At 41.7% G+C, this 21,182-nt stretch overlaps 1 protein-coding gene across 1 annotated transcript in view; it reads left to right on the top strand.

Moving 5' to 3' along the window:
• The window catches only part of HACD2 (3-hydroxyacyl-CoA dehydratase 2), a 97,652-nt gene extending 79,082 nt beyond the window's left edge, over positions 1–18,570 (top strand). Inside the window, exons 5-7 of the mRNA XM_011971615.1 lie at positions 7,187–7,308; positions 9,460–9,638; positions 15,155–18,570. Coding sequence (XP_011827005.1) covers positions 7,187–7,308; positions 9,460–9,638; positions 15,155–15,237 — 384 coding nt within the window. The 3' untranslated portion in view covers positions 15,238–18,570. The remainder of the gene's footprint in view (positions 1–7,186; positions 7,309–9,459; positions 9,639–15,154) is intronic.
• Positions 18,571–21,182: the final 2,612 nt, after the last annotated feature.

The raw sequence follows: 21,182 nt of genomic DNA on the forward strand, positions 1-21,182 counted from the left end.
CGGTGAAACCCCATCTCTACTAAAAATACAAAAAAATTAGCCGGGCATGGTGGCGGGCGCCTGTAGTCCCAGCTACTCAGGAGGCTGAGGTAGGAGAATGGCGTGAACCCTGGAGGCAGAGCTTGCAGTGAACGGAGATTGCGCCACTGCAGTCCAGCCTGGATGACAGAGCAAGACTCTTTATCAAAAAAAAAAAAAAAGAAGAAGTCGAAGGTTGGAGGGGTTAAATGAATCTATAATTGAGGTTGGCCTATAGGCCAAATCTAGCCTGTGATTTATAATAGTTTTTGTTTTTTGTTGGTTGGTGGATTTTGTTTTGTTTTTTAGAAACGGTATCTTGCTCTGTTGCCCAGGCTGGAGTGCAGTGGTGTGATCACAGCTCACTGCAGCCTTAACTTTCTAGACCCAGGTGATTCTGAGTAGCTGGGACTATAGGCACACGCCACCATGCCCAGCTAATAGTTTTTGCATTTTTTAAAGGGTTTAAAAAACAGTGATGAATATATTACAACAGCCACATGTGGTACAAACCCTCCCTAAATTATTTACTGACTAGCCTTGTACAGAAGAAGTTTGCCAACACCTAGTCTAGAGCATTGCTATGGACTGAGTTGTGTCTCCTCCCACAAAAAATTCATATCTTGAAACCCTAACCCCCAGTGCAATGGTATTTGACAATGGGACCTTTGGGAAATAAGTTTAGATGAGATCATGAGGAGGTGGAGCCCTCATGATGGGATTAGCACCCTTATGAAAAAAGATACCATGTGAGGACACAGCAAGAAGGTAGCATTCTGCAAGTGAGAAAGAGCCCTCACCAGAAACTACTGCCAGCACCTTGATCTTGGGCTTACAACCTCCATAACTGTGAGAAAATACTTTTCTCTTGTTTAAGCCCCCCAGTCTATGGTATTCTGTTATGGCAGCCTGAGCAGACTAAGACAAACGTACGGTTTTTCCAAAAGCAAACCCTAGCCCTACCCTCTTAGATATTACCAAATCTCTTCACAAATGAAAGGGGTTTTAAGAAGAGGAAAGAATGCTTGCCATAAAGCTTGGTTAGAGAATGTCTTTGAAATAACCAGCACAGTAAGCAGCGGGTTCCAAAATGCTAAGAAGAATAGGGTTTCTACAATAGTGGTTTTCTTATGTGGCACCATCTGTTTTTCTTTGACTGTAATAAAAATGACAGCTTTTCATGTACTGATACTCCCTGTGCCTTTTAAAGTCAAACATATGATGCTATTTGTGTGTAAAGGTTTTTCTCTTGCACCCATTTGTTTCTCCAGCTTGAATTTCTATGTAAACTCCCTTGGCTAAATTACACAAGCCGCCTACACCCAGCCGCCTCCTCCCTCGCTTTAGAGCAGGGGGTGGAAACCTTCCGTCTGCAGCGTGGAGTATCCAATACACAGCTCACTATGCCAGGCAAAGGAAGATTCCCTAACAGGAAGGGCTTCATGGTACCCACTCCCCGATTTGTGCCCATCTTTCTGAACATGCAACTTCGAAACATGGCTTTATGGCATTTTTGGCAACCTATCCTAAACCTGGCTTTTGTCTCCCTCTTCTTAGAAATCCTTGGTAAATCTTCATCATCTCCCTTCTCCCTCTTTGCTCTAAATGTCCCTTTTCTCTTAAAAGGCAATAATATGTATTAAAGAAAACTCCTTTTTTTTTCTTTTTTTAAGAGAGAGGGTCTCACTATGTTGCACAGACTGGTCTCGAACTCCTGGGCTCAAGCTATCCTCTCACCTCAACCTTCCAGATACTTTTTTATTAAATAACTTTACAGAAGTATTATTTACAAAATTCAGCCATGTTAAGTGTGTAATTAAATGGTTTTTAGTAAATGTACCAAGCTGTGCAACCATCACCATAATCTAACTTTAGAACATTTCCATCACCCCAATATCATCCCTCATACCCTTTAAAAAATTTTTTTTTATTTTTTAAAAATTTTGTGGGTACATAGTAGGTGTCTGTATTTATGGGGTCCGTGAGATGTTTTGATATAGGGATGCAATGTGAAATAAGCACATCATGGAGACCTTATGCCCTTATTATAATTAGTTCCCACTCCCAGCCCCTGGCAACCACTAATCTACTTTCTGTCTCTAGATTTGCCTTTTCTGAATATTTCATATAAATGGAATCATATAATGTATGATGATTTGCATTTGGCTTCTTTCAGCGTAATGTTTTAGAGGTTTGTCTATGTTGTAGCATGTGTCAATATTTCTTCCCTTTACGTTGCTGAATAGTATTCCAGTGTACAGGTATATCTATCAGATGTCATTTATCCATTCACCAGTTGATGGATATTTGGGTTGTTTTCACTTTTCAGTTATGACTAATACTCTACGAACATTTGCATTAAAATCTTTAAGCAGACTTATTAAACCTCCTTTTTTCTTATTTTAAGAGACAGGGTCTTGCTCGTCACCCAGGCTGGAGTTGAGTGGCACCATCATAGCTCACTTTAACTTCAAATTCCTGGGCTCAAGCAATCCTTCCACCTCACCTCCCAAGTAGGTAGGACCACAGGTGTGCACCACCACCCTGGCTACTTTTTAATTTTATTGTAGAAACGGAATCTCACTATGCTGTCCAGGCTGATCTCAGCTCCTGGCCTCAAGTGATCCTCCTGCCTCAGCCTCCCAAAGCACTGGGATTATAGGCATGAGCCCCTCAGCCATAAACCTCTTATTCTTGATAATTAATAAAATCATATGTTTATATGTTTCTAGTTATAAATTCAAAAAGCAGCTGAGTAGAACTTCTTATAATCCAAATCCTTTGCCCCTCAGAAAACCCCTCCTAAGCTAAATTAGCTTTTCTTACTCCTGTGAGGCTATTGATGACTCACTGGCACTTAATAGAAAGGAGGCTCCCCACTTACTATAAAAATGTTCCCAATTGTTGCTTTCAAAATAGAAAAGTGGCCAGGTATAGTGGCTTACACTTGTAATCTCAGCATCTTGGGAGGACGAGGAGGGAGTATCACTTGAGTCTAGGAGTTCAAGACCAGCCTGGGCAACACAGTGAAACCCCATTTCTACAAAAAAATAAGAAAAAAATTAGCTGGGTGTGGTGGCACGCACTTGTAGTCCCAGCTACTCTTGAGACTGAGGCGGGGGGATCAGTCCCAAGGAGGCTGTCCTGGGAGGTTGAAAGTTGAAGCTATGGTGGGCTGTGATTGTGCTACTGCCTTTCAGCCTGGGTAACAGAACAAGACCCAGTCTCAAAAAAAGAAAAAAAAAATGGGGAGGAAAAGAAAAATATAAGTTATCATCCGATTTAAGGGGCATTGATTCCACACATCCCTGTGTCCAGACCTGTGTCGGGACTGAGGAAGCCAAATGATGAGACCTGGGCCCTTGAAGACCTTGCCATCAAGCAGGGAGTAATAGCCAGAGAACTGTTCACATTTCACATGCTCAGCAGTCAGTAATGATGACAGGAGAGCTTGTCAGTTATTCTCTCCTCTCTGGCCTTTTGGATGAAAGAAAAATTATTTTTAAGAAGCATCAAAACTTCTACCCATTTTTTTCACCAACTAGAAAAATTTCAGCTCATGCAAGGAAGTCAGTATTAGCCAGCGTTTCACGCCTTGCCCGTGGAGGGATCATGGGCACACACCTTTCCAAAGAACAGCAGCAGCCCTGGCCGCCCCAGGCCAGCTCAGCCCCCTGTCCTTGGTAGGACCTTCCTGGGCAGTCTTGGTTGGGATGTGTCCAGGGCCTACAAGCACACGACTTTTTTGCGGTGGCCTATGTGATTAGTCACTTGGTTTGTTACTCAGTTTTTCTTAGGTTGAACCCAGCATTTTACTCCCTGCCAGTTTTACTAGTCTCATGTCCATCTGCCTCTTGCTTATGGTATCCTTTTACATATTTTAAAGTACTTACCCTCTCTTTGTATCCTTTTACATATTTTAAAGTACTTACCCTCTCTTTCCTTTTCCAAAGTCAGCTCTGCTAGTTGAGGAGTTCTTCTAGCAGACTCTGTTCCGTAAGTGGGGTCTCATCTATTTACAGTGTAGTACTTGGGATAAGACTGTTAACGTAGCTGAATCCTGGAGTGTTGTTTGTTTGAACAGCCACTTCACACCCTGTTGGCTCCTGTGAGGCTTATGGTTCACCAAAGACTCCAGATCTCTTGATTTCATAAGGTGGGTCTTCTCCATTCTGATCTGGAGTCATTTTGTTGTTGCTAAGTCATGTAATTACATTTAGACTTATTAAATTTATGTTACTGAGGGCTGTTTGGAGGGTTTTTTCATTTATTTTTTATTGTGGTAAAATACATATAACATTTACCATTTTACCACTTTTAAGTGTATAGTTCAGTTGCAGAAATACTTTCCCATTGTTGTACAACCATCATCACCATCCATCTCCAGAACTTTTTTAATCCTCCCAAACTGGAACTCCATACCAATTAAACAATAATTCTCTATTTCCCATCTTCCCAGCTGCTGGCAACCTTCTGTCTCTACTTTTTGTCTCTGCCTCACCCTAGGTACCACATATGAGTAGAATCACACAGTATTCACCTTTTTGTGACTGGCTTATTTTACTTAGCATGATGTCTTCAGGGTTCATCCATGTTGCAGCATGTGTAAGAATTTCCTCCCTTTTAAGGCTGAATAATACTCCACTGTATGTATATAATAATACTCCATTGTATGTATAGACCACATCTTGCTTATCCATCCATCAGTACACACCTGGGTTTCTTTGCCCTTTGACTGTTGTGAATAATGCTGCTATAAACATGAGTGTACAAATATCTCTTCGAGTCTCATTGATCATACTGGTTTTAACTGCCCGTTTTGTGTTATTGGTTTATAATTATCTATAAATCACATAATGTCAATCTCTTTATCCAAATCCCTTCTTGATAACAATGTTGCATTTCCTATTGATTGGAAGATATCATTTTGCACAAAATGGTCATTTCCTGCATCCCTAGTATTTTAAAAAAGACTTATGCCATCGTCTTCACAGCTAGACTCTGGGAACAGACTGCTTTCATACTTAGTCTGAGTTTGTCATAGTTCTTTTGGCTAAGATCTAACTTGGGGATGGATGGGAGGTGAATAATAACCAACCTCTAGGCTGGGTCAAAGCAGGAGGTTTGGGGGGGTTTCAAGTTTTGTTTGTTTGTTTTTGCCTATTTGAAGGTCACTAAGACTACACAGAAACTATCAGGCACCTTAAAGAAGGCAACTGAGTCTCGGAGTAACCCAATTAGGACTGAATTCATTTACTCCGCAGTTATTTATTGAGCTCTTACTTGTGAAAAGCACAAAGTGTTTTTGAAAAACAGAAGATGAATAAAACACGTTCCCTGCTTTCAAGATGTTTACAGTACAAAATATTAAAGGAACTTCCTATTATAACCCAGAGCTCTTTAGGCAAGGCTTCCACTCATAACTGTAAAAACATATCTCCTTAAGATAAGGAGGATTATAAAATACATCAAAAAGCAAAGTGTGCTTTTATATTTATATTATATTTTGTTATAGATGGATTCAAGTAAGGATTTGGAGACAGACTGAAAAATCTCTCCATGAAAGCTTTAGAGGTGTTTGGCTTTTGCTTTACTTTGGCTAATATGAGAGCACCAGGAAAACAGAAAGTACTCTTGCTCTTGACAGTATGAAATTCTTATTATTTTTAGAGAATAGTAACTGTGCATTTATGAAATTCTTTGTCAGAGCAATTTAGTTAATAGATATGTAAATGACTACTTATTTCATTGTGTAGGTGGATCGCTCCATGTACACTTTCTGAGGAAGAATGTAAGTGCTAAAAACTATTAACATTGCAAATGGAAAGAAGCAAAAGTTAAGGCTAGAATGCCATTCCCTCGCTGTATTAGGTATTAGGAATGGGACAGAAAGTCCATCTTGTCAAGATTTGTTCGGTTTATGGGGTGGGATTTCTTATTTATGTCCGACTCTTGGACTGTTTTTTTGTTTTTTTGGATATATGGAAACTAATATGAATTAGGGTGCAAGGGTATTTCTTGTTGATTTTCAAGCACAAAAGTTCATTACAAACCCAGCTGGGAAGGGATTGGGGGAGGTGCTGAAAGTTAAAGCCACAGCAGTAAATTTTCAATACAAGAGAAAACCTCCTTAAAAATCACCTAGGGGCTCTTTTAAACCTTTATTGTTTTTTTCAGCATAAAAGCAACTTCAGAGGAGGCTGGAGATTTCAAAGCTCTCTGGCTCTAACTGCCTCCTGGGAACGGTGTGGAAGCTTCCCTAATCATAGAGGAGTTAATGCAGGCCTCCTCTGGGGGAAGAAGTCTCTAATGGGAGGAAATAAATGGGCCCTTGCCTTGCAGATGGTCCCCAGCCCTCCCCTCACTGGAATTCTTCTGGCTCTGTGAGCTAGCCTCATCTTCAGTTGTGCTTTTTTTTTTTTTTTTTTTTTGAGACAGTCTCACTCTGTCACCCAGGCTGTGGTGCAGTGGCGCACTGCCGCCTCCGCCTCCCGGGTTCAAGCAATTCTCCTGCCTGAGCCTCCTGAGTAACTGGGATTACAGGCATGTGCCACCACACTTGGCTAATTTTTTGTATTTTTAGTAGAAACAGGGTGTCGCCATGTTGGCCAGGCTGGTCTCAAACTTCTGACCTCATGTGATCCACCCACCTCAGCCTCCCAAAGTGCTGGGATTACAAGCGTGAGCCATTGCACCCAGCCCAGTTGTGCTTTAATCCTTACATTCCCCTTTTCTGAAATTGTCTTGAGTTCGCAGCTGTCACGCAAATCAAGAAAAATTCTTGGTAATGGATCCCAAGCTCTCCACCACTCTGCCCTCCCACCTTCCTTACCTAACTGCTGTTGGCTCCCACTGACATCAGTCCACATTCTCCGCATGAGGCTGGCAAACCTGCAAAACTCCCACCTCTCGTGTTTGTTACCCTGCCCTGCTGCTCTCGCTCCTGGTGACTGAGGCCCTTCGCACTTGGCCCTCATCTCTGGAATGTACACAGCTGTCATCCTAGGCCCCAGCTCCTTTACACACAAGCTCTTTCTGCTGTACAGGGGCCCTGAGGATAGAGACCAGCAGCTGTGCCGACTCACTCCCTGGCTCTGCCGGGTGCTGCACACTGTCTTCATTAACGTTATCTGTGTGGTTTTTTTCTTTTGTTTTCCTCTTCCTTCAGGTACAGAGTGAAGACAGTGTCCTCCTGTTTGTTATTGCCTGGACGATCACGGAAATCATCCGTTACTCCTTTTATACATTCAGTCTGTTAAACCATCTGCCTTACCTCATCAAATGGGCCAGGTAAAAAAGCACATGGAATGAAGGCTCACTTTTGAAATGGTCTGTCATTGCATTTACCTTTTATTGCCTAAATATTGCCTCCAAGTTTCTAAAAATAAAATTGATACAGGGGTTGGGTAGAAATCTTGTCTGTAGATTTCATCAGAATAGGACTCTGTACTTAACTTTGACTAACGGAAATACTGTTTTAAGGTTTTTATATTTTACTTAAATTATTTTAATTGGACTCAGTTCTTTTCAATTAAATTATACAGTATTTTCTTTTTTAAAAAAATTTCATCACTGGCCGGGCGCGGTGGCTCAAGCCTGTAATCCCAGCACTTTGGGAGGCCGAGATGGGCGGATCACTAACACGGGGAAACCCCATCTCTACTAAAAAATACAAAAAAAATTAGCCGGGCGCGGTGGTGGGCACCTGTAGTCCCAGCTTCTCGGGAGGCTGAGGCAGGAGAATGCCGTAAACCCAGGAGGCGGAGCTTGCAGTGAGCTGAGATCCGGCCACTGCACTCCAGCCTGGGCGACAGAGCGAGACTCCATCTCAAAAAAAAAAAAAAAATTTCATCACCAAGTAGCAATCAATAGAGATTTGCTGTAACATCCCTTTTTTGTCCATATCATCACATTTTACTGATGAGCTTCTGCCATTGTGATGGGTGTTTTTGGACCGAGTCCTATTCTCCTAGTCTCAATTTTGCCAAGAAGCTGTGACTCTTAAATTAATTTTTAGGTAATAACAAGCATTACATGGCAGTTTTAGTGTATCGCTGTTATTTTGCTTTGTTTTTACAAGTAATGATGACTTTGGTAAAAGGCTAGTTGTTCATCTGCTTACCTTAATGAGTCCATGAGACAGTTGTAGGCAGTTTTCTGAGCTGGGAAAGACTTTGAGGGAGAGTGACAAAGCACAAGGATCCAGTTGTCCCTGGAGCTGAAACGCCTTATTTGGTGGAAAGAAAGCAGTGGTTCCTAGACTATTTATGAGTTCAGTAATTAAATTAGGGACATAATCCAATTGTTTCCAACATTTCGAGTATGGGAACTCCTTCGTTATTTTTATTGTTTTTCTCATTTGCAATGAACATTTTTATTAGGAAAGGGGAAGAATGGGAAACAGAGCAGTTACTAACCAACCTGGACAGCCACTGTGAAAGCTGTTTACCCTGATTGTTAGGGAAGTCTGTTGACCAAGCCCTGATTTTACTGTTGGAGAAAGATTCTTTCGTCCACTGTTCTCCACGGCCTCTGAAAGATTTTTTTCCACCATCCTACTTAGTGTGGCTAAAATTGGCAGTGGGGAATATGTCTTCCTTTCCACTTCAGAGATCTTCAACACAATTCCTGTACACAGAAGTTTGTAGTCTGTTGCACATTGTGAGCCACAAACAGCCAAAGGCTGTTGAAAGTCTGAGCTGATGATTCCTTTAGCAATACTTACAGCGGCTTACAGTTCCATAGGGCAGTGACTGCTCTCTGAATTCTTTGAGGAATGTGGAGAACTCATTTTTAAAGAGAGAAAAATTATGCAGATTCCCCTCCCATGTGACGATAATCGTAATTGTGGGGTGTTTTGATTGGAAAATTACATAGTAACCAAAAGCTATTATGAATTTTAAATTTTTTTAATTGCATATATTTAATTTTTCACAATAGCATGTACAAACATTTGAAAAATAGTAGCAGTATACAGATGTTTGTGCTATTTTTGTTGTTGTTCAGTCTTTGCGTGTGGTGTGGAATTCCTAGACCACATGTTCCAACACCTCCGCCACTACCACCCCAACCCCATCCCAAGACCCACAGGGCAGGACCCTTCAATATAAACCATGACTCAGTTCCCCTACTTTACCAGCATTTGGCATCACTTTAGTTATTTTAGAGCATAATTTTGAAGAGTTGTTTATTTCGTCAGACCAAATTTTGAGACTGCCTGAACAGACTTTATTTTGTCGTTAGACCATTTGGAAACATATACCTGCTGTAGGCTGGTTTCAAAAACTGGCTTGTAAAACCTGAATCTGAATAGCAGGTAAACAGAAAAATGTATAAACAATCATTTTCTAAAAGACCAGGACTGATTAGAAGGGTGGGAAGTGCAGCTTCCTCCTAAAGCTGACTTTGAGCCTCAGTAATAAATATTTTGTTTTGCTTTAGGTACACACTTTTCATTGTGCTGTACCCAATGGGAGTGTCAGGAGAACTGCTCACAATATACGCAGCTCTGCCCTTTGTCAGACAAGCTGGCCTGTATTCCATCAGTTTACCCAACAAATACAATTTCTCTTTTGACTACCATGCATTCCTGATTCTAATAATGATCTCCTACATTCCAAGTAAGTAAACAGTTATGCATATGTTTAATTATGTTTTAAAATTTGGCTCTACAATAACTAGAGTTAAATATCTTTGACTGTTTTTGCACTATATCCAAGTAAATGTAAATCTCATTTATTGGGAATTCTTCTTGGTTTTTTTGAATGCTGACTATCAAAGGGAATTTTTTCCAGTAGTAATTGAATAAAGATGAACCCTTCTCAATACAGTTGCCAAAATGCAGCCCTTCTCAGCATGTGGGTTTGAAACTGAGTACAAGGCTAGGTTAAGTATATATTGGGGAAAGTACTGAATGGAAAACAAAAAAGCCATTAAAGGCCTTACCTTGATTGTAGTTTTCTCTCTCTTAAGAACTGCTTGTTACGGTATTTGAAAAATATGGTAAAAAGACTTTTGCATTGGTTACTATATCGAAATAGACATTTAACTTCATTTTGAATTGATTGATAGTTAACTAGAAACATAACAAAATAATAATAGATTTACTTTTTTCCACATTTTTCATTTTCTTGTTGAGCACTGATTGGGACACAGTGTTCTCTTCAAGATGGTTTTTAATTATTTTAATAGTACTGCTGAAGATTTAAGTATATGGATAATCAAATGTGCCTATCAGTGTATTCAGTGACAGAGAAAAAGACACGTTTGATGTCTCTGTGAAGTGAGCCCTACTTTCTGAGGATGAAGAGTTTAGTCCTATGCTGGAATTCTGATGTTCATTTATAAATCCTGTGATTGATTTTTGCATACCAAAAGATCTTCTTATAACCAAGGACATACAATGTTAGTGGTTCTTCTCATTTAGCTATTTCTATAACCATTGTAACTCTGAATCTTATTTTAATCTAGAAAAGATGCTATATTCTTCCCTAAACCCCAGGTTAAATTCAGACAGGGTTGGACTTCTCTTCATTCCACGGCATCACCAGAATGAATCATCCTAACAAAGTGACATGCTTGTGTCCCTCTGTGGAAAATTGCATTTCATGCTTTGTGAGAAAAAAACTACATCTAGATTTCATGTGAGTGTTTATCTTGCAGAAATTCTTGGATACAGTTCTGCTTCATGATTCATTTTCCACTCTTTATTCCTGATCGAGTCCTCCTCTCTAGTGCTGGAATCATAGCAACCAGAGGCCATCTCTCTTCAAATGTAAAAAGTAGTTGATTTTCCAACAGACGATAAATGTGAAATCATCTAAATGTTTAAGTAATAAAAATTAACTAATAGTTTTTCACCTTTCTAATTTTGTTTTTTTTTAAGAGTTTCATTTTCCAGTCTCTAGAGCAGCAGTTCACAGTTGCAGTTTTACCACACTCAGAGTAACTAACACATATTATCCCAGTGGGCACCACAGGCTTTATTTGAATTCACCATGGTCAAATGAATAGGAGACATGTACCATACTGGGTGACTGGGAGAGAGGCAGGGAGGTTTTTATGAAATCAGATCCATAACAAGCTGCTTCCACATTGACAAAAATCTAGGAGTTCCTACCTGAGAGTTCCTGCAAGACTTCCAACCTCTCTAGGAAGCAGGGCTTCCTTCCAGGAACTACTCCCCAGGGCAGCCTCCATCTGTCTGCATGTTTGTCTCTTTGTGCTCTGGTAGCCAACCAGTGCTGAGCTTTGCCTCTTCCTTCTGAGCTCTTGGTGTAGTGACAGTGCCTGGGTACCACATGCGGCCTCCATGACGATAGCGTTCCTGAGGGAAACCCACTGCTGTGAGCTCGAAAGAGATAGAGGAAAGAGAAGACACTGACCCCAGAGCCAGTTGTCTTCTAGAGCAGCAGTCCCCACAACCTTTTTGGCACCAGGGACCAGTTTCATGGAAGACAGTTTTTCCCTGGGCGGTGCGGGGGATGGTTTCAGGATGAAACTGTTCTACCTTAGATCATCAGGCATTAGATTCTCATAAGAAACATATAACCTAGATCCCTTGAATGTGCAGTTTACAACAGGGTTCACACTTCTGTGAGAATCCAAAGCCACAGCCGGTCTGACAGGAGGCAGAACTCAGGCAGTAATGCTCATTTGCCCACCACTCACCTCCCGCTGTGCAGCTCGGTTCCAACAGGTAGGGGTTGGGTACCCCTGTTTTAGAGAGTAGGAAAGGACTCTCCTCCCAACAGAAGTCTGCTTTCTTTACCTTAAGTAATTCCCCCTTGCAGTCCCAGCCTCCTTTTGGTAAGAGAACTTGGCTCAGTTAAAGTCTAACATAATTTCTTTTTCTAAGGCAGCTTACCTCTTGTAGACCAGGGAAAAAGGTGGATCTCAAATAATGATTAAAAGATTCCCTGCAAACCTCGGACTCCTCCCCCAGGTTCAAGATGGCACACAGACCACCTATCCTGATGCGAGTCACCTGGTGCCTGCTGGCCTCACTGTGCTCTGGCCTGAGCCAGCAGCTCTGGATGTCCTCAGGGGTTCAGGTTGTTACTGTTGAGGCCAGAGTGTACAGTTCATTCTGGCCAGCTGCACGTTTCCAACTTTCCAAAGCTTTATATTTATCAGAAGAAAATGCAGAATTAGGAGGTTGCTGTTGACATGCAGTCTCCTTTAACAAATTTGGTTTTCTTTCTACAAGGTAGTGTTCTTTTAATCTTTAATGGCAAGTTGATGATACACATGTATTATATAAAGTAACACCTCCTTTTCATGGGCCTCATCCATTGTTGCGTTGTTGCACACATAGCCTAAATTGTGGCTCATGAGACTTGGCCCCAGGAGTTTCCTCATATTGGGGTGCCTTGGCCAGGTGCTCCTGTCCTATTCTGCTGTAGTTGCAATATATACAGGATTAGTACAACACAGTCCCTGCAGGACTCAGTAGATGTCTACGGCCTGTTTACATTCCACCCCCAAATTGGTGAAAATTGGTTATGGGGGAGGGAGCCAAAAAAGGGCAAGATACATTGATGAGGGGTGAGGACCTGGAGAAGCTGGCACTTTCCGGGTTGTCAGTAACCGTAACCACACCTCTGATTTTTAGAGCAACCAAGGAGACTTGGCCCAGGCAGAGAGCGTATCTGGTGCTCTCGCCCTCCACAGTTCTCTCCCCACAGGGGAAGAGAGCCCCAAGAGGGCTGGCCATCTTCTTAAAGAAAGGAGGGCCCAGCAGCACCCACACCCCGCTGACCCCCAACACACAGGGACCGACACACACACGTGCCCAGCAGTGTCCCCATTCTGTGTCCCCTGAACTGGGAGAACAGAAGGTGGAATTCTCAATAGCCTGTTCTCAGGTTGAGGGGTTTTTTCAGTGCTATTCCTCAGTGTAGCTCATGTTGTTAAAAGTAGCAGCCATGCATCTGGAAAGCTTTCAGTGTCATGGTCGAGTTCAGTCTGAACATGTAGGTGATTCAGATGGAGACAGAATCACAGTTCTGGTCAGCCAGAAGGCCACTGCCTGAACTGTGGAAAATAGGCCAGGCACCCTAGGCCCTTGGCCTCCCATCCAGATTCCTTTCTCTGGGTACTGAGGAATCTCTGGGAGATGTAAAGGAGTGAAAGCACCATCATCTGACCCCTCTGGTAGGTGGCAGGCCCTGCCCGTGGAAATGAACGTCTGCATGGCCATCTTCTTCCTTGAACTGCCACCAAGGGCTTAATGCATAACTTCCAGGTCATTATTCTCCCCCGGGCCATCTGAGCCAGCTGTGAGGCTGCAGCTGCCGGTTGTGTGAACACAAATGCAACCAGTGGAAGGTTTTGAGCGTGCCCAGCTCACAGTTTCCCTTCGCTACAGTAAATCTATAGAAATGGGACTGGCCCCACATTTTTAAACGATTACAATTAACATTCCTTATGGTTTAATTATATCTTGACTTCCAGTTTTTAGATTATAGAGCTTGTCAGATTTTCTGGCTTTCATGCCAAAATAGTTCTCTGCCTGTTGAATTATATGTTTAAGTGAGGTCTTTCCTGTGAACAGCGTCCTGCCTGGCAGTAGCAATGGCGTGGACGGCAGCCCTGTTCCACATGCTGCCTCCTCTGCAGGTTGGCAGATCTTTGTCACACATGCACTGGTGTCCCGGCGTGCTTTGGGAGGATCATTTGAAATTTGGCCAGCTTGGAACCCATTTAAAAAGGAAGAAACTTGTCAGGAGAGAGTTGGGAGTAGTAGAAATCATCTTCCAAAAATATGCGTGACCGTCTGAAAAAGAGAGACTGGGCTGGGCTTGGTAGCTCATGCCTATAGTCTTAGCACTTTGGGAGGCTGAGGTGGGCACACCCCTTGACCCCAGGGGTTCCAGACAAGCCTGGGCAACATAGGGAGATCCCATCTCTACAAAAAATGCAAAATTAGTCGGATGTGAAGTGGTGTGCACCTGTAGTCCCAGCTACTCAGGAGGCTGAGCCGGGAGGATTGACTGAACCCCGGAGGTCCAGGCCATGAGCCAAGATCACAGCACTGCACACCAGCCTGGGTGACAAAGCAAGACCCTGTCTAAAAAAGTAATATCAATAAAATAAAGATTGGAGCTGTTGGAGAGATGAGGAGAGGAAGGGTATTGTACAACAAAGAGCATTTCACCTGGAGTTGTTTACACACAGTAACCTTGTGAAGTCTGGGTGGCTCAAACTGGTACTTCCTAGAGGGACACTATAGGCATTTTGGGTGGGATACTTCTTAGTAGTGGGTACTGTCATACATTGTGGCATGTTTTAGCATCCCTGGTCTCATATGCCAACTGCCAGTACCCTTTCCCTTTCTCCCTTATTTCCAAATAGTCAAACTGTCGAAATAGTTCCAAATAGTTCTGAGGGAGGCAGTACCACCCCATTCATTTGAGAACCAGTGCTTTTTGAAGTATTCTGTGAAATGACCAAGAACAGAAGAATCCCCAGTGCCTAAGACACTGGCTTGCATTTCATAAGGCCTTTTTTTTTTTTTTTTAACATCCAAACTTGGCTTAGTTGTGTTCAAAGCAAATGTGGCATTCCTCCTCCTCCTCCTCAAGTCTTTACCCAAAATTACTTCCCAAGAGAGGTTGTTCTTCCCAAAGAACCACCTGTCCTGGGACCAGATGGGGCTAGGCTGAGGGTCAGGAGCCAAGAGCCTGGTCCCAATTCTGTCCGGGACTTACTATGAGACCCCAGGCAAGTTGCTCACCCTCTCTGGAGCTCAGATTCCTCCTCTTTGAAATAGGAATAATAACTTCATCACTAGAATTCTTCACCTGGTTGTTGTGAAGTTAGTCAGAATAAATGTGGAGATAATACATGAAAGAATATTATTTGGCTGCTGTGTGGCATCGAGATAGGTCATGATAGTGACAATAGTGTCTGTCACTGTATTCCACACCACTTTTTCCCTCAGCTAAGGCAGGAAAAGAAAGATGGTAAGTCTCTCTGTGTTTTTTCTCCCTTTCCCCAAGCCCACTTTGTTACCTTCCTTGGTTGCTGGATGAGAAATTAGTCAGAGGGTTAGAGAGGACCTCAAGTTCATATGCTTTAAATAGAGCATGGAATTTTAAACCATCCTCTTAACCAACTTTTCTTTTCTTTTCAGTTTTTCCCCAGTTGTATTTCCACATGATACACCAGAGAAGAAAGATCCTTTCTCATACTGAAGAGCACAAGAAATTTGAATAGTTCCTGCTTTCTGCACCTCCCACCAAAACAAACTTTTCAATGATCAAAAAATGCTGCAGACTTTTTGAGTTCCCAATACGTTTCATAGAAAATAAGTAAGAACTATTTTTAAAATATTCAAACAAAACTAAAACAAAAATCCAGTGTCACGTGGGCCTGAGATTTTATTTTAGAAAAAGATTGTTACATAAAACACCCTAGCCAGTTCATCTCAGCATGCTCTTTCAACCAGAAGTTCCTAATATTTATGATGGCACTAGAAAGGGATTTGACATTTTATGTCCTTCTGTGTCCTTCATGTATCTGATCAGTAAAGACCTGTAACACTAAGTACTTGAGAGTTACAGTCTGAATAATGAAGTCGTACCAACCGAATAGCCCAGCTTGCAGTATAGTTATGTTTCAGTCTGCAGTGTGTTTAGCATTCCCTTGTCAAAGTGCTTGACTGCATGCTGGAAACTATTTGTATTTTTGAAGCGGCAAACTCTGTTCTCTGGAATGCTCTGAAGTTATGGCTGGGACCTATCCCCTCATATCTAATGAATGAATTATAAAACGTATATACCTATGAAGCTTCGGGGTAGTGCCTATAATCAGAAAACAACTTAGAACCCTTTTGTTTGTTTTAAATTGAGTCATTACTGCCTGCCACTAAGAAACGTGCTTGAATCTAATGAGTATGTGTATACCGTAAAGAATATATCTTATCTGGAGCTCAGCCTCAATCATATCTTAACAAAATGACAGGTCTCAGAAAGGGGGAGCTCAATAGCTCATAAGCGACAAGTCCTTTTCACAGCACTGTTCTCAGAACACCTCTGAGTAACGTGTTTGCCAGTAGCTATTCTCACTGATGCACTGATGACCCTGAAGAAGCTGATCCAGCCACGTAGGAATGGAGGCTCTGTTACTGAAAGCACATGGAACGTGTTGCTTTAGAAAGGTAGTCAGAAAACATTCAGGAATAGGTTTATACACCATTATTGTTTTATTTTTTAATTTTCATTCGCTCTTCTGTTTGGATACTTTTGCTAATTAAGGTCCTATGTTAATTTCCACCAAGCTATAAGTCCATAGGCAGTAAAACATTCCACTTGGGCCATCATGAGCTAAAAGCAGTATCATCTCCGCATGTTGGAGCAGCCAAGAAATAGTTTGGTCCTACCGACATTATCTCATCCATATCACATCCTCATATGATTTAATTGCTCAACCATGCGTTTAAAACTCCTCAAGAAAGGGCTGGTACTGCAACTGTAGGTAAACTGAAAAAAAAAATAAGAAAGAGTTGGATGAAAATGTGAAAGCCCAAGTTTAGATGTCCATTAAGTATTAAATAGCACAGTATCTTTATGGAGCCTTTTTTCCTCCCCCACCCCCTGCAGCTTTTTTTTTTTTTTTTGGGGGGGGGTTGATGTTGAACTTTAAGACTTTAAAAGTTTAGCTTATTGAGTAGTTGTCATTTAAAGTATAATTGCGAATATCAGAAAACTCATACTGGAAAACTAAATTTTTTTTTTCTCTTTTGAGACGGAGTCTCACTCTGTTGCCCAGGCTAGAGTGCAGTGGCGTGATCTCGGCTCACTGCAAGCTCCACCTCCCGGGTTCATGCCATCCTCCTGCCTCAGCCTCCCGAGTAGCTGGGACTACAGGTGTGTGCCACCACACCCGGCTAATTTTTTTTTGTATTTTAGGTAGAGACGGGGTTTCACCGTGTTAGCCAGGATGGTCTCGATCTCCTGACCTCATGATCTGCCCGCCTCGGCCTCCCAAAGTGCTGGGATTACAGGCGTGAGCCATTGTGCCCGGCCCCTGGAAAATTAAATTTTTAAGTGCTTATTTTTATAGAAGTTTGAAAATTTAATGCAGGCAGGTGTGTAATAAATTATTTTTGAATTGAACTTTAAAATTCTGCTTCTTAAAGTCAGCACTCAACTTGGGCGTGTTGAGATTAGAATCTATTCTTGTATTTGATAGACAAAATATGTGGGAAAGATTTTTTCATGCCTTTTCTCTCGTTTTATTCTTCCATAATGTATTTCTACTATAAAATAGAATCAACTTGGGTTATATTTGTCATATTACTTTATTCTGTTAGATTTTTTCAGTTGTTTTTGGGAAAATTCTAGAAGTCAGGATGAAAAATACAGCTTTTCCAGGGTTGCTGGACTGGGGGTTTTATTTGGGCCGCTTTATTATAATTTGTCACTACTTATGAAAAACATTCTGTTGCAAACAGTGCTGTTGCATTGAATTGAACTTTGGCAATGAGAACACAGCATACAGCTCCCTTTTCAAAAAGGGTCTCAACCCCAGTGTGTATTTTTGTACATCAACATTTAGAATACTTATGGCAGATAAGTAAGGCATGTCACTGTGTCCTTCAATAACCTCTCTAACTGGTTTCTTTATCCCTAACATGAATTCATTTCTCCTTTGAAGTCATTTATTCTTTTATAAATTGAGAACAACCACACCACCAAATGTCACACCTTCTTAATAAAGTGTGAACAAGGAATGTCATGTTTTTGTGGGTATTTTGTCAGACTTAGCGGTTTCATTTCAGGGCATAGTCAAAGGCATCATCTTCCCAACTACCCACTTGATTGTGTGTTTCAGATCCCCTCCGTGGGGGCCTTCTTCTGACAGAGAGAATTCTTTGAGGTCCGCAGTAGTGCTTTTGTCGGCAAAGACTGCTAATCTGCATCTTGCTGCGTTATGTTTGCTGAGGTTGGGCTCATTCATTTAACATGTACCAACCGTTACCTAGAGGCACCATGGAGAGTTAGTCATGGAATAAAGCACTGGCCTTGCAGATGAAAAACTGTCTCCAGAGCAGACTTCTGACAGGAAAGGTTTAGGTGCTGGAGAGTTGAAGAGGTATAAGAAGAGATCATGCCCTCATTTTTCACTTATTTTTTTGGTTATTCATTTATAATAAAAGGTTGGCATTGATGTGGTCCAACCTGCAAATTACTTGCAGTTCTGAGTTTCAGATAAAACATTAAATTCAATACATACTGCTCCTTTGAAATTTGGGTAAAAAATTATACAACCGTATATATAGTCATTTTTGTATTTTTTCTATGTTGTGAAAACCAAAATTGTAATTTTATAAGTCTTTGATTCACTAAAATTATATAATTTAAATGTATTTTTTGTATATTTAGAAATAAGGAGTCCAGAGACTATGCTTAACTTTCTATGCATGCATTTGAAAGCTGTTTTTACCTGATAATGTTAATGTGGTAATAAGTTGTATTCATAAAATACTGATCTGTGTTGCATTTCAAAATAAACTGATGTGTGCTCTGCCTGGATTTGAAATACCTACCAGTGAGTGCAATGATTTTTCATAGTCAGTAGGCCTGAATGTGGTGTTTCAGGAATATGGGAGAATTTCAGTTCAATTACGGACTCCAGCTCTTTAACAATTTTAAAATCTAATTCTGCTATTCATAATGGTTCTGCACTTACAGGAAAGACAGACTATATTAAGAGGTTTCCAAAAAGTCCTTCCCTGCCAGTCAGTCTTCAGGCTAAGCCAGTCTGCAAGCTGGCTGCAGAGGGACAAGGGGTTCCTCATGCAAGTGACCAGAGAATCTGAGATATTAATCAGCACAGGGTTGAGGACCCTTGTCTTATAACAAGCTGGGGTTTTGTTAGTGTAACTTTTCTTTTTTTGTTTTGAGACAGAGTTTCGCTGCTGTTGCCCAGGCTAGAGTGCAAAGGCACAATCTCGGCTCACTGCAACCTCCACCTCCCAGGTTCAAGCGATGTTTCTTCCTCAGCCTCCCAAGTAGCTGGGATTACAGGCGCCCACCACCACACCCGGCTAATTTTTGTATTTTTAGTAGAGACAGGGTTTCACCATGTTGACCATGCTGGTCTCGAACTCGTGACCTCAGGTGGTCCACCCACCTCAGCCTCCCAAAGTGCTGGGATTACCGGCATGAGCCACCACGCCCAGTCTGTTAGTGTAACTTTTCTAACAGAAGTTCAGTGGGGAGATCCTGTTGCCCAGCACTGTTCATCTTATATTAAAGCAAGATGTGGTGAAGTTCAAGTACTTCATCCTGAAAATGCTTCCAAACACAGGAATCCCAGGAACGGCCCCCCTCACTCAGGCTGGCAGTAAGAAGTGGTGGGAAGGACACTGCCTTGGGGTGTCCTCTGCTAGGTCACAGCTGATCTAGCTCTAGGCCTCCGGTGCTGGGTATGTCCTAGTTACTTTTCCTAGTGACCTCTTGATCATGGTGCCTGCAGCAGTGATGTGCTCCCCATCTGAGCCTGCCGGCTCTTTCTCAGATCATCACCACAGCCTAAGAATGTGGTCTTTGTTCCAAAGGGGAACACTTCCCTTCTAAATGCCGTCTGATTACGGTCTAGATGTTCCCAGCATAGAGGTTAGACCACCTGTCTCCTCGTGTAGAGCCTATTCAGCTTCAGAGGTTGGCTTTTTCATTTATGAAAAAAGTATTGCAACTGAAACTGAGGAACAGATGGTAAAGTTAATAGTACAGGCTACTCAGAAAACACAACTTTTACAATGTTAGCATGGTAATGGGAGACCAGGGCTTTCCAATTTGTCATTGTCATATTTTGTGGCAATTATGTGTACTATGTTAATATAAGCCTTAGCCTGGACGAATTAGCATTGGTATAATTAAGAGACCTACTGTTACACAGCATTCCAAAAATACTGCTGTGTTTTTCTGTTCCCTTTAACAAGAATGAGGACTAGCTTTGCAATTCCTTTTATTATTGAAAGGAAAAAAAATCCCAGCCTCACAAATAGCCTGGCTCTTTGTCATACAGTTTAATGGTGAAGAAACTGTTCTAAGCAACTATTACCAAAAATAGCCATACCTATTAACATTTCTCTGCCTATAACAGAACCAGATTAGAAGAGACAGCCATGTGGTTATTTGACCATTACTTCTTTTAATTCAAAGATATATTAGTGCTATGAGGGCAAGTCTCAATACCAAAAATAATCCTTCCCACAAAAGGCAATTCACCCTAAAATCTCATTTGGTGAGCAAAAATAAGAATGTGAAAGGCTGTGTATATAAGCACCCAGTGCCCATTTCATAAATATTTTTGTTTGGAAGTCACGCTTTCTGCTCCCTAATTTCAGAGCTTCCAGACTTGTCACCATGACAGTGCTTTCACATCTATCTTTGGCTTTGGGTGGAGGCAATCCAGATGTGTTTCCAGATGCTGGCTGCACTTGGTTAAAGCCAGGATCTTTATTTCTCCCTCGGTGTTGTCGTAGTCAGACTTTCCCGCTGGGGGGCAGCACCTCACAAGTAATCAGGGCCTTAAGAGCCAAAGGAGTTTGGAAAACGGCTTCATCCCAAGGACATGGCAAGGGACAGAAGCCCTCTAATGAAAATCGGTCACGGATCTTTTATTGTCCATATAAAGCAAAGAGATTTTAAAGCATATTCTGGAGGAGTACAGGAAATAACACTTTTTTTTTTAGAGCAAAGAAACCAACTTGGGTGCGTGCTTCGAGGCTCAATCTATTTTCTCCCAGCTGCAGAGCCCTCCTCCCCATCACAGACCCTGCAACTACTTGGTTTTGAAAAGCAGAGTGCTTTTGGAGCCGGCTTGCAAAGCAGGTGTCAGCCCTCCTATTTCATGGAGAGCCTGCTTGTTCGTATTTGAAACATTCGGGGAGGCCAGTTCCCACTCTCATTCTGTCTCTGGATATTTTTGGAGGGTGGCCTGGGCCATGAGAAAATGTCAGGCCACCTTATAAGGCGGTGTCTGGACTGAGAATGCTTGTCTGCAGCATGTTCAGTCTATCCTGTGGATTTCAGTTAACTTGACTCTTGGACTGTGAGTTTTCTCACAGATTTAAAATGCCTCTGTTCATGCCACAGATTATTCTCTCTCTTCAACAGGCTGAAAATCTTCCTCAAGAGAGAGTTGTTTAA

This window comes from Mandrillus leucophaeus, unplaced genomic scaffold (genome assembly GCF_000951045.1).
Source record: "Mandrillus leucophaeus isolate KB7577 unplaced genomic scaffold, Mleu.le_1.0 Scaffold123, whole genome shotgun sequence".
Classification (NCBI taxonomy): Eukaryota; Metazoa; Chordata; class Mammalia; order Primates; family Cercopithecidae; genus Mandrillus; species Mandrillus leucophaeus.